Source organism: Protopterus annectens, chromosome 3.part0 (genome assembly GCF_019279795.1).
Source record: "Protopterus annectens isolate FY-2018-M chromosome 3.part0, PAN1.0, whole genome shotgun sequence".
In the NCBI taxonomy this organism is placed as follows: Eukaryota; Metazoa; Chordata; order Ceratodontiformes; family Protopteridae; genus Protopterus; species Protopterus annectens.
In genome coordinates this window covers 1,214,926,606-1,214,940,022 of record NC_056731.1, presented here as the reverse complement: position 1 = coordinate 1,214,940,022, position 13,417 = coordinate 1,214,926,606, and the positions used below count along the sequence as shown (strand labels likewise).

General features: G+C 39.9%; 1 protein-coding gene across 1 annotated transcript in view; it reads right to left on the bottom strand.

Annotated features, from left to right (window-relative positions):
• LOC122797026 (collagen alpha-1(XXI) chain-like) overlaps nucleotides 1–13,417 on the bottom strand; it is a 1,114,432-nt gene that overhangs the window by 1,059,475 nt on the left and 41,540 nt on the right. The window contains exon 3 of the mRNA XM_044065795.1: nucleotides 10,997–11,162. Coding sequence (XP_043921730.1) covers nucleotides 10,997–11,162 — 166 coding nt within the window. The remainder of the gene's footprint in view (nucleotides 1–10,996; nucleotides 11,163–13,417) is intronic.

Genomic DNA, 13,417 nt, shown 5'->3' with positions numbered 1-13,417 from the left:
TATCTGACCTTTTTAAAACTTAGTTTATAGTACTTTGCCACTTAGCCTTATACCGCTCTACCCTTCGAGGGACAAGGCAACAGAGTAGCATTCTGTAGTACTGTTATTTTATGAGGAAGTCTCTACAAATCCTGAAATGGTGCCTGACATATATTATTCATTAAGCTGTACTACACAGCTTTTTGGCTTAAATCCAAAGTAAATTTTTAAAATTTCATCTAATTGGTGCGCCTAAGGCTGCTGCTAGGTGCATTGTTTAGCATTTAAGACTTCTGCCACAAAAAAAATGAGCGCTACACTGCCTAAAGCTTAATAAACAAAAGAGCTTTGTAGCATATCTTATTGAGAATGCCTTCACAAATTGTTTTCCCTCCAGGTCTGCTTGCACATCCAAACCTTAGGGTAGTTCTTTCTTATACACTCAGATAGTTTGACATTACCATCCACACAAGCTGTATGAAACCTCCAACAACAGCCTGCATTACCCTATTTCTCTTGATAGTAGCAGTCCTTAATGGAACCTTCTTACCCAACGGGTCATGGGTTAAATCAACACACTCGTTAGATGGCAACTATAGAGACTTGTGTCCAAGTTGTCTTTGTCCTACTCCAACTTGAATTACTCTATTTTATAGTATCCAGAGATGTTTGCTAATTACAAAAATAAAAAAAAAGATAATACAGAAACCTGATATCTATACAGGGCACATACTGTTTCAAATCACGATCCAGCAACAAATGCTACTAACAGTTTCATAATTTGGCTTCCCCTTATTCTATCATGGCAATAAATTCCCAAATCATGTCCCTCCAACAGATGTCAAAATTGTCACATTCTAAAAACTGATATGGGTATCACCACAAACATTGACAGCAATGCATCTGTATACTAAGAACACATTGAAGTGAGATCACAAGGTTTCTTTGCTGGATAATATGTGTTAAACGTAACTCAGACAAGAGTGAAAAAGATATACTTGTTTCAGCCTAAACTTGTCCATAAATGGCTTAATAGACTAGCTATCCTTTGGCAAGCTGATTATTATGATTAAAAAAAAGTCTGTTAACTGGACAGCCCAACCAACATGCCCATTATAAATCGGCCATATAACAATAGAAAAATTCAGACCACTGAAGTAACATTGAGCAGCCAGACTTTCCATTGCTATATGGTGGATAACATTTCTTTTACTGGGACAGGGCAAAATATGAGAAAAATCATGTATGTTCTTCAAAACTAAAGAAACAGAAACATACACGATTTCCTCTTATTTTTGTGCAGTTTCTTGTATTTTTTAAACAATAAAAAAAAGAAACAGAGATGTTCTTTAAAAAAAACAACAGAGATGTTCTTTTCTCCTTCTGTTGACCTGCACTTATGTACTTTGCAAGGATGGGAACGTAAGTCCCATACACATGTCTAGTCCATCATCATACTGAAGAGAAAGCGGAAGAACACTGAAGTGCCATTATACAAAGACACTGTTTAAGAAAGGTAACCCATTTCTTTCTTAAATAATGTCATTGCATAATAACAAGAACTCACTCCTGAGTGTTAGTAATGCTGGATTTACCCATGGTTGGCTCTGTTTAATCATTCAGGCTTTGACCTGATGATCAAACCGTGCCATGTATGGCTAAATCCTGTGATACCCACACCCAGTTGTGTGTTATTGCGATATTGTATGCTACAGCCAGCTAAAATCAGCACCAGCCTATGAATGAAGTTTTAGTGATTAAAGTAACTTTGAGAAAGGACAACACCACCTAGAGATACTACTATCCAAATATGCTAAAACAAACCTAGAACACATTTGATTGGCTCACCAACAATACTTTTGGTAATCTATTATTATAATAACTTGGAGAGATGTTACTTCTTCGGGTAGATTATTCATTTCATTCTATTATTGTTATTGCCTGAATTAACTAATACCATCTCCTTTAAGACAGACAAATTGTGCAGTAATTGTGAAAACTGTTGAATGGATGTTTATTAATTGGCCAATAAATGTGTCAAATTCTGGTAATATGTCTGTTTATCTTAGTAAGCACAATGCTATATTTCCGTAAGGGGAAACAACTAATTCAATAAAACAACATGGGGTGATATTTATAATCCTGCCCTTCTTAAGTTCACAGCAGTTCATTCAGGCTGACTACATTATAATGGTGGCATTTTCACAAACACACCTCCCTAAGGCAAAAGCATAACATGCTTAATGCACAAGTGTTAGGGTAAGAGCTATTATGTGGATAAGGGGTATTACATATTCGCACATTATTACAGTTCATAGAGGTAAATGCAAAAGGGCCTCATCTGCATACAAAAGGCATAAATGACCCTGAATTTATGCAAGTCAGCACGGATTTACCTGTGGAATATGTGAGTTTAATTAGCTGACAGGATTGGAAAAAAATGAGTATTTGCTATGATACTTTTTAACAGGCATTACAATTATTAACTTCACTCCAAGAAATGTTTGTTTCATTACTTGTTCAAAATACTGAAGGAAACTTTTCATCTGGTGTCACTAAAGTGCTTGTGTGTACATGGTCAAACTACTGAAGGGTTTGTTGGGAGAACTGTTTCCTTTGGTGTCATTGAAGTAATTGCGCATACTTGGACAAACTTCTGAAAGGGTCACTGGGGAAAATCATTCATTTATGTGTCAGTGGAGTGCTTGTGCACACATGGTCAGATTGCTGAACTGATTGCTGGGAAAATTCATTTATGTAGTGCCATTTTAGTGCTTGTGCATACTTGGGCAAACTACTGCAGATATCACTGGAGGGACGTTTGTGAACTGCAAAGCAGATAGCAGAAGAGAAGCAATACTTTTAATAATGGATGTGCATATAGCACTGATACTGGACTATAAATCAAAAGAACACTTTATTAGTTCTAGTTTACATCTCAATATACTTAAGGAATTTTACACCAGTGTAAATGGCCTGTATGAGTAGTGGCTTAGCTAAGAAACCTCACAGACATCATGGATACCTCTACTCCATTTGCACAAAGGACTATGAATACCAGCCACAATTATGCTTATATACCTCATTCAAAAAAACTTTAAAAAAGCAAGCTTCATAAACTGCTGCATTCAAAGTGGTATTGTAACTGTAACCCTCCCTGCAATGGATAATGTCTGTACTTTTCAAAGACATTTTTTTTTCTTTTAACATTCACATCTGATTGGACCTTATCAAATAACTCCTTTCCCAAGTGGACAACATCTCCCATGAGTATATTGACAACAAAACTGAAAAGCAATACTAAGTGTAGAGGCAACTGTACATCTTGTAGAATTAACAATATATAGGCGAAGAGAAACAACACTTCCTTTAGATGTATGACAGCACAATCCATTCTCTAAAACTGGGCTGGAGATGTGCAGATACCACCAAGCCTTGCATTTCAAACCTGAGGGAATTATATACCTCACTAACTTAAATATTTGAAAAGAACAGCTGTTATTAATGAAATGTGTTATTAACTAAAAAAGGGTTAAATGCAGCTTAAGAGCTGGACTAGATGACATTACAGATTCATTAAAAGTTTTTTTTAACAGTTTTTCCAGTATTTTACAATTTTTTTTATGAGGCAAATTGTATAGGCCATTTAAATCAAGGGCTTAATGATGACAGACTTTGTTCCAAATATTATAATAGAAGGTTAAAAGTAGTCTGCCAAAATAAATGAATAAATTCATGGAGGGCAGGTGTAATATCCATGCTGAAACATGACTTCATGAAGAAAGAATCACTGCTAAAGAATTTACATTTTCAAATGAAGATGATTTCCTATTACAACTAAATATGCCACTCTTTGACATAGAAAGGCATTTGATTTTGTTTCAGGAAAAAATGTTAAAATGTTATTTAGGACTACATTCTATTCTAATAGTATTATGAATGCAATGCTCATAGCTAGAGGCATGCATAACAGTATTTCAACAAAGGTTCAAATATTGGAATGCAGTCAAACAGCCAGTTGCATAGATGAATTGTCTACAGTGATTCTGGTATTGTTTAATATTTTGGTCACCAGAAAGAAGATTGCAAACTGAGTCCATGTGAATAAGCATTTAAAATGACTATTACAAGAGGTAGAATGATTTCCATGATGTTCTTCGTGTTTCACTGTTGCAGTCATCACATTTGGGTTATCTGCTTGCAGTAGCCCTCAGTTGGCCTGATTATCAAAGTCTTGGGTCCTGTTCGGTTGCTGTCTCATCTTCCATGACATCAGGTAGTCAGGGGTATAAAGCATGCAGCCGACGCCATTACATCAGTCTTTCTTGCCATGCATTGCCCAAAGCAGAAGCAATTCGCAAGTGCCAGTTGGCCGACTCCTGAAATTTTCGTTTTCGAGTTTCAGATCCGAAGTCTTCAACTAAGCTAAGTACCCCGTTGGGGATACTTTCTCTTGCTCTAAACTGATGTCAGTAAAAGTTAACAATTATATTTCTTGTGGAAAGCAAATACCTCATAAAGATTTTCATTCGTACTGCATTCCTTGCTTAGGCCAAGACCACAATGTACCTCGCTGTTGGTTTTGTGCCTTATTCAAACCTCGTACTATTCATCGACGGTTCATTTATGCATCTAAATATTTTGGTACTCGGTTCAATTAAACAGAAATGGCTTCGGTAAGCCACCCAACTACCGACTTTCTGAAAAAACGCAGAGGTAAAGACAGAAACAGACCGCATAGGTCCAAAGCTGCCGACGACACTTCTCCTAAGCTAGTCGCCAGTTCACCGGTACTCAGTGAGGCACTTTTGCAGCCCCTGATTCCTGCTACTTCAGATTTGCAGGCATATACTGAGACCCATTCAGAGTCTGGTATGCCACGAGATGCTTCTTCGACTGTGGAACCTGTGGATGTCTCTACCTTGGATGGGTCCGGAGCTGCTGTGCAATCACCGGCTTCTGAGGGTGTATTCAGACCTACTGACTTGCATATTAAACTGACACCATCTTCTTCTTCAAGGCCTAAAACTCGATCCATGCCTAGAAATCTGACACCCAGACCGCATGGTCAGGCCCCTATGCCTAAAAAAACAAATGATAAGATTGGCTGAAGACCTTATTACTCTAATCAGGGGAAGCCACCCTTCCCCTTCTAAGAGACCTAGGACTGATTTTCCTTCTGATTCTTCTGATTAGGATTTTGAAATTTCTGTTTTCTCTGATGACCAGGATTTTCCCTTATCTACCTATGAGGACTCTGATGCAGAGGGGTCTATATTACATTATCGAATCCCGATAACATCGAGCACCACAACACCGACACACAAAGCCCAAACCGCAAATGCATCGAACCCCCTAAACCGCAAATTTACAAATTTCGAATCGTCATAGTCGGCCAACACCACCTCGCACTACATACTACATACCCAAACATAATAAATAAAAGATATACATACACAAACCAAACCCTACTTCTAACACTACAATAAACCTTACATACATTACTATCTATGCACTTACCTTAACCCACACCCTAACCCTAAGGTCCGTAACTATCGCACACTTACCCTACAGACATATACCCAAACAAAACAAATAATCCACACACATACAGTTAACAAAATCCTATTTCTAACCCTACACTACACCTTACATACTACATACCCAAACATAATAAATAAAAGACATACATGCACAAACCAAACCCTACTTCTAACACTACAATAAACCTTACAAACATTACTATCTATGCATTTACCTTAACCCGCACCCTAACCCTAAGGTCTGTAACTATCGCACACTTACCTTACGGAGCTATACTGCAGATGGGCCAACCATCACACTTCAACATTTCGCATTTCACGGTTTTGTACATTCTCCATTACTGCAGGTCGCGCTTTACGTGTCGATCTTCTGGTATTCGATATTACCAGGATGCGATAATGTAATATAGACCTGATGCAGAGGACTCCATTCCCTCTGCTTCCCCTCCAGAGGATTTCTCTTTTGGTGAAACCTTGCATACTCTTAGGGAGCATTTTCACTGTGAAAGTCAGGATTAATCTGACTCCAAAAAGAGGCTTAGGGAATTCTTACTCCTGCCTCAACACAGGCCTTTAGCTATCCTTCCTTTACTGGACATTATAGATGATGCCATCTTGGAATCTAGCCTGGTCCCTGACTCTTTACCTCCTTCTCCCAGAAAACCTGATAGGTATTACAGAGTTCCTGACTCTCACAAGTTCCTCTCTAAAAATCCTACTGCGGATCCTGAGACCATTTCACAGGGACCCTAGGCCATTAAGGCTACTACTGCCAAAAATCCTTCCCCCTCTGATAGAGATTCCAGGGCGCTGGATAGATGGGGTAAGAAGGTATACATGTCTGCAACCTTGGCCTTAAACTGCCAGTTTCATATGTTAAAGTATCAGCAGCATATTATTGGATTGCTTAAACAGAAAATGATGTTGATTCCTGACTGTGCTGAAAATAAAGATTTACAGGATTTAATGCATTCTACTGAACAAGTTGGAAAACATACTTTGCAATGTGGTTTTGATTCATTAGAATCATCTTGCAGGGCTGCTGTCACTGGATCTGTACTTAGAAGGCATGCTTGGCTTAAGGAGCAATCTTTGCCAGATCATGTTAAAGCTAAATTACTGGATGCTCCCTTAAACCAAGACCACCTGTTTGGCAACAAAACAGAAGAAGTACTTAAAAAGATGGAGGAAATAGCTAAATCTATACAAACTGTTAAAGATTTCCTGCAAGTACAGCCTCCAAGATTTAGTAGACATTGGCCTTTTAAGAACTGGTCCTTTCCTGCCATTTCCAGGCCTTCTCAGTCCAAACCCAGAACCAGCAGAACACCCAAGCTTCAGTCCCAAGGTACTCACAGGCCTAAGCAGTGGGGGGCTCCCACATCCAAAGCAGGGAGTAGTAAGACTCCTCCCTATGGTAAACTGTCTCAATGACTTAACTTTAAATCTTCCAAGCCCTGCTCAACTGACTGTTCCTTTAGGGAGAAAGATTGCCCTGCATGCAAAAAATTGGGAACTCATTACCCAGGACAAATGGGTTTTAAATATAGTTTCCCAAGGATACAGATTCCACTTCCACACCTTACCAACCCCAAACAGTTGGCTAGACCTACCCCCAAATCAGTGGGCAGAGGCTCAAAAGCAAATTCTCTCTCTTTTAAGCATCAGGGCTATTCAACCTATCCCAGAAGAAGAATGGGGGCAAGGTTTCTACTCAAGACTTTTCCTGGTACCCAGAAAAGACAATTCCTGGTGTCCTATCCTGGACCTGTCTATCCTAAACACATTTTTGGTAATCCCAAAATTCAAGATGCTAACTCTTCATCATCTGCTTCCCATGCTAGGCAAAGATGCCTGGTTGGCAACACTGGATTTAAAAGAAGCCTTACTGCACATCCCAATAAGGGAATCTTGCAGAAGATACCTACGCTTCAGAGCAGGCTACATGCACTATCAATTCTCTACACTGCCCTTTGGCTTATCTACTGCACCCAGGGTATTCACCAAGTGCCTAGCTCCAGTCATTGCATTTTGCAGGCAAATAAATATTCAGATATACCCATACCTGGACAATTGTCTAATTCAGGCAGAAAGCCAGGACATGCTATTAAATCATCTGGCATTTGTAAAGAAATTGCTAACGTCTCTGGGGTACACCATAAACGAAAATAAATCACATCTTGTACCTGGCCAACAAATTGTATTCCTGGGAGCAAGCTTGAATACAACTTCCAAGATGGCCTACCTCATCCAGAGAAACAAGTTCATTTGACAGTCTACTTCAAACTACTGGCCACAAAGACCCAGCTATCTGCAAGGAAAATACTGCAAGCCCTGGGGTTCATGGCCTCTTGCATTCTACTAATTCCATATGCAAGACTGCATATGAGGAACCTACAATAGTATCTAAAAAGCCTATGGTGTCAACATTCTCAGAATCTAGAATCAATTATTCCTATCATACCTTGTTTACAGATAGAGTTCCTTTGGTGGGTAGAGGCCTGCCACCAAAACAAGGGACTGCCATTCACTCTACCCCCTGCCGCCCAAACCCTAACAACAGATGCATCAGATTATGTATGGGGGGGCTCACTTGGCAGGGCAGTGCATTCAGGGCAAATGGAACCCAAATCAAATGCACCTGGCATATCAATCAAAAAGAAATGTTAGCTGTACAGAATACTCTGACAGCCTTCAAGGACCACATTTTTCCAGGACAATTATTGTTAAAGACAGACAACACCACTGTTATGTGGTACATAAACAAGCAGGGGGGAACCCACTCCTACCCTCTCTGCAGACTAGCCACGGCTCTGTGGAACACAGCCTTGAGCTACCAAGTGCACCTACAGGCTCAATTCCTGCCAGGAAAGCTAAATACACTGGCAGACGACCTAAGCAAAAATATCATGAACCCACACAAGTGGAAACTGGAACCAAAAATATTCAACATGTTGAGAAACAAATGGGGGAGCCCAGAGATAAACCTGTTTGCCTCCCCCCAGAACTACCAATTGAACAAATTCTGTACAAGGACGCCACACAAACAAGCTTGGAAAGTGGATGCCCTGTCCTTCACCTGGAAAAACCTATCAATTTATGCCTTTCCCTCACTGCCTCTCCTCTCCAAGGTACTACTAAAGATCAAACAGGACAAACCAAGGACCGTACTGATTGCACCAGACTGGCAACACCAACACTGGTACCCCCTCTTGTGCAGTGTGTCACTGCTGCCGCCATGGCACCTGCCTCAGACTCTTGCTCTGCTGTCCCAGCAGGAGGGCCAGATTCTGCACAAATAGCTTCATACCATGAACCTCGCAGCCTGGCTAATTACCTGATCCCTCCATTACCATCCCTCAGTAAGCAAGTGATGGATGTCATTCTGGAGGCAAGGAGGTCTAGTACTAGAAAATCCTATGCTGAAAAATGGAAAAGATTCTGTTCCTGGAGCCAAACTCAGGGGATGGGCACAGCTGTAAAGCTGAAAACAGTACAATACATTGCCTACTGGTTATGATCTAACATGACACCGCTGATGTGCTTTAGGATGTTATGTGATTAATGACCGAAATGTGTGTTCCAGTCTGTTTCGGATTGTATGGGGTATGGTGTCAGGCTACAAAGCTTAGGACAATTTCAGTAGCGTGAATGGAGCCAGAAATAATGTTTGATGCCACTGTCTGTTGAAGGCTCCATTCCCTTACCCTCCCATGCTAATAATGTTTGATGCCACTGTCTGTTGAAGGCTCCATTCCCTTACCCTCCCATGCTAATAATGTTTGATGCCACTGTCTGTTGAAGGCTCCATTCCCTTACCCTCCCATGCTAATAATGTTTGATGCCACTGTCTGTTGAAGGCTCCATTCCCTTACCCTCCCATGCTAATAATGTTTGATGCCACTGTCTGTTGAAGGCTCCATTCCCTTACCCTCCCATGCTAATAATGTTTGATGCCACTGTCTGTTGAAGGCTCCATTCCCTTACCCTCCCATGCTAATAATGTTTGATGCCACTGTCTGTTGAAGGCTCCATTCCCTTACCCTCCCATGCTAATAATGTTTGATGCCACTGTCTGTTGAAGGCTCCATTCCCTTACCCTCCCATGCTAATAATGTTTGATGCCACTGTCTGTTGAAGGCTCCATTCCCTTACCCTCCCATGCTAATAATGTTTGATGCCACTGTCTGTTGAAGGCTCCATTCCCTTACCCTCCCATGCTAATAATGTTTGATGCCACTGTCTGTTGAAGGCTCCATTCCCTTACCCTCCCATGCTAATAATGTTTGATGCCACTGTCTGTTGAAGGCTCCATTCCCTTACCCTCCCATGCTAATAATGTTTGATGCCACTGTCTGTTGAAGGCTCCATTCCCTTACCCTCCCATGCTAATAATGTTTGATGCCACTGTCTGTTGAAGGCTCCATTCCCTTACCCTCCCATGCTAATAATGTTTGATGCCACTGTCTGTTGAAGGCTCCATTCCCTTACCCTCCCATGCTAATAATGTTTGATGCCACTGTCTGTTGAAGGCTCCATTCCCTTACCCTCCCATGCTAATAATGTTTGATGCCACTGTCTGTTGAAGGCTCCATTCCCTTACCCTCCCATGCTAATAATGTTTGATGCCACTGTCTGTTGAAGGCTCCATTCCCTTACCCTCCCATGCTAATAATGTTTGATGCCACTGTCTGTTGAAGGCTCCATTCCTTACCCTCCCATGCTAATAATGTTTGATGCCACTGTCTGTTGAAGGCTCCATTCCCTTACCCTCCCATGCTAATAATGTTTGATGCCACTGTCTGTTGAAGGCTCCATTCCTTACCCTCCCATGCTAATAATGTTTGATGCCACTGTCTGTTGAAGGCTCCATTCCCTTACCCTCCCATGCTAATAATGTTTGATGCCACTGTCTGTTGAAGGCTCCATTCCCTTACCCTCCCATGCTAATAATGTTTGATGCCACTGTCTGTTGAAGGCTCCATTCCCTTACCCTCCCATGCTAATAATGTTTGATGCCACTGTCTGTTGAAGGCTCCATTCCCTTACCCTCCCATGCTAATAATGTTTGATGCCACTGTCTGTTGAAGGCTCCATTCCCTTACCCTCCCATGCTAATAATGTTTGATGCCACTGTCTGTTGAAGGCTCCATTCCCTTACCCTCCCATGCTTCCTCCCTATACCTGCTACTTAACTTTTCTTAACTCTGAATGACCTCATCTTAGCATATGTGTATGGACTGTACATATGAAGCATTAGAAGAACAGCAGCAAGAAAAGTACCAAACTTTTAAAATGCAGAAACCTGAGTGATTTGTGATGCCACTACAAGCAACTCAAAATTCTGCGTATTTAGTACCTATGAGCCCACTGAAGCTGATGTTGTACAAACAGGTTTCTTTATATACTGGCATTAATGTAGCAATTCCAATGCATACCCCTACATGCAGTGATATTTTGTAACACACTCGTACCTTGTATATTCAGAAATGTCCACATCCGGTGTCAAGAGGTATGCTGCTTCTGAAAGCAAAGATCCAGGTATTTCTGGAGACTTTTGGGTGATTTTCATTCCAATCATTAACTCAAATCCCTTTTCATCGCGTGATGCCACAGGTATTCTGGTAGGACAGACAGATTCTGGCGAAAATAAGTGGAGAAGAAGTGATGTTAGCACAGAAAAAAAAACAGAGAACAGTTAGATGCAAAATACTATTTAAAAGTCTGTATCTTCAAAGAAACAGACTATCTGAAGCATTATGTGTGCAATCTTGATAACTGTAGAAGCTGATAAGAAATTATAATTCATATGCATTTTAAGAAAACAAATGATTATTGCAAATGCAGGATGTGCTCTCATTGGTGGTAAAGATCCATGCAGCCTCCTGTTTGCATTCTAACACTTCTTACAGCCATGCACAATATCCTCATAGGTTGACGTAATGAGCGCCTTGTTTCAATAAATCAGGGAACACACCTCTCCAAAATGTCCCATAATAAAATATTCATTTCTCCATTTCCAAAAATCACAAAGTCACTCTCTCAAGGTAGCACAAAATAAGGTTTGAATGACTGTAAATCTGTATACCCTTTTACTGTTAATTGCTTTGCTATAATGCGGTATACTCTTCAAAATATTTTTCTGTTTGACCTACACTGAAGACTACAGTGAGAATCAGTAGTGCATTCATCCGTTTTGAAAATGTTCAAGGTCAGACTACAACAATTTGCAAAGGAACTGCCGTACAAAATGATACATCAGCATTGCTGCATTTCAGTCCACTATAAGGTATTACATTCCAGGGTTCTTGTTATAAATAAATCTGCACCTTGCATACCACATATAAGCAAACATATCTACATTTTAACCCTAATGAAAACAGAGACCTGGAATAAAAGTAATTATTATACGTGTCAGTAAATAATACAAATATGTATTAAAAACAGATAATTATTATTATTGTTCACCTATTAATCAGAAGCAGTAGTCTCCTTTCTGAATTAAATGCCTAATATAACCAGTTACTGCAACATAAAAGCATCAGTTTATGTTAGATGCCTATGAAGCACTGTGACCCACTAATTTATAGCCCCCACTATAATTGTTTAAACCACTCGACACCTACTGAATGATAGTACTGCTCACATGATCAGTTGTAGCCTTCTGAGCAGTCAGTATTATTTACGCATTTATTTTACTAATTTGTTACTAAGATAATGCAAGAACACAATAAATAAACTCTAGAAGTTGAAAGGGATCATGATGCTTACAAAACTGTGAACTAAGGTATCAGAATGCAAATTAAGATATAAGGACCAAACGATTACAAGTGATGCCAATTAATTGCCAAAGAAAATGATGTAATGTGGCAAAGCTTACTAGGTCACTAGTATATGATAATCGAGTAACATACAGATGGTCTTACAGCATGTTAGGGATAATACTTAGTTGTCAGATGACACTGCACAATATAGCACACATGCATAACAAAATTATACTCACCAGCTAACCTGGAATAGAATAGCTTCACAAACCAGCAAAATAAACTAACTGTGTTTTAAAAGACAAACAATGGATCTGATGTGTAGTCTCATCGGTAAATATCTCTTTATTTTCTAGCCTTGTATCGATCACCACCACAGGATTATTCTCAGAGTGTCTTAGTCCACTGCAGTATTAATGGACATTATCTCAACCTACTCCTAGGTAATCTTTCTGATTAACACTGTGGCCACTGGCAGCTGATTAGCTGTGTCCAATCCAATATGGTGCTTTTTCCCTGTTTACCGTTGGCTACCTCTGTTGGAGATCTTTCACTCTCATGAAGTGAGGAGGCTCATCTGTGAAAGCCTGCCTCCATCTCTCCTTGACTTCTTGTCACCTATTGACCTGGGTGACTGGGATGCAAATTCCTTAACCACACAATTGTCTTAAAGAAAATATATTATTCCTATATTTTACCTTTTCTGCCCAGTATTAGCTTAACATGCCTATCCAAGCTTCCTTTCCGTGACTCTTCCTTTCTTGATCTGAAGACCCGCCCCACCATTCATCTGCATTGTTTTAGATTATTAAGTTTCCTATTTCAACAGACTCTTATGCCCTTTGAAAAGGAAAATCTTCTTCGTATCTATGTATTCATTTTCATTGTTAGTAGATGTTGGCATTAAAAAAAAAATTCTAAACCGGTTTGAGTTTGTTTTAGGCAACATAACCACAGCTTAAGGAATAGTCCTATTAATTCATATTTTGTTGTGTAGTTATGATCTTTATTTCTTTAGCAATATTCATATTTCTCTGAAAATGGGGGCTGTGATTAAGAAGCATAGTGTGTGGTGGAGTGGGATAGTCCATGGAGGCTAATGCAGGAAACATCTTCCAAAGGACATAGAGA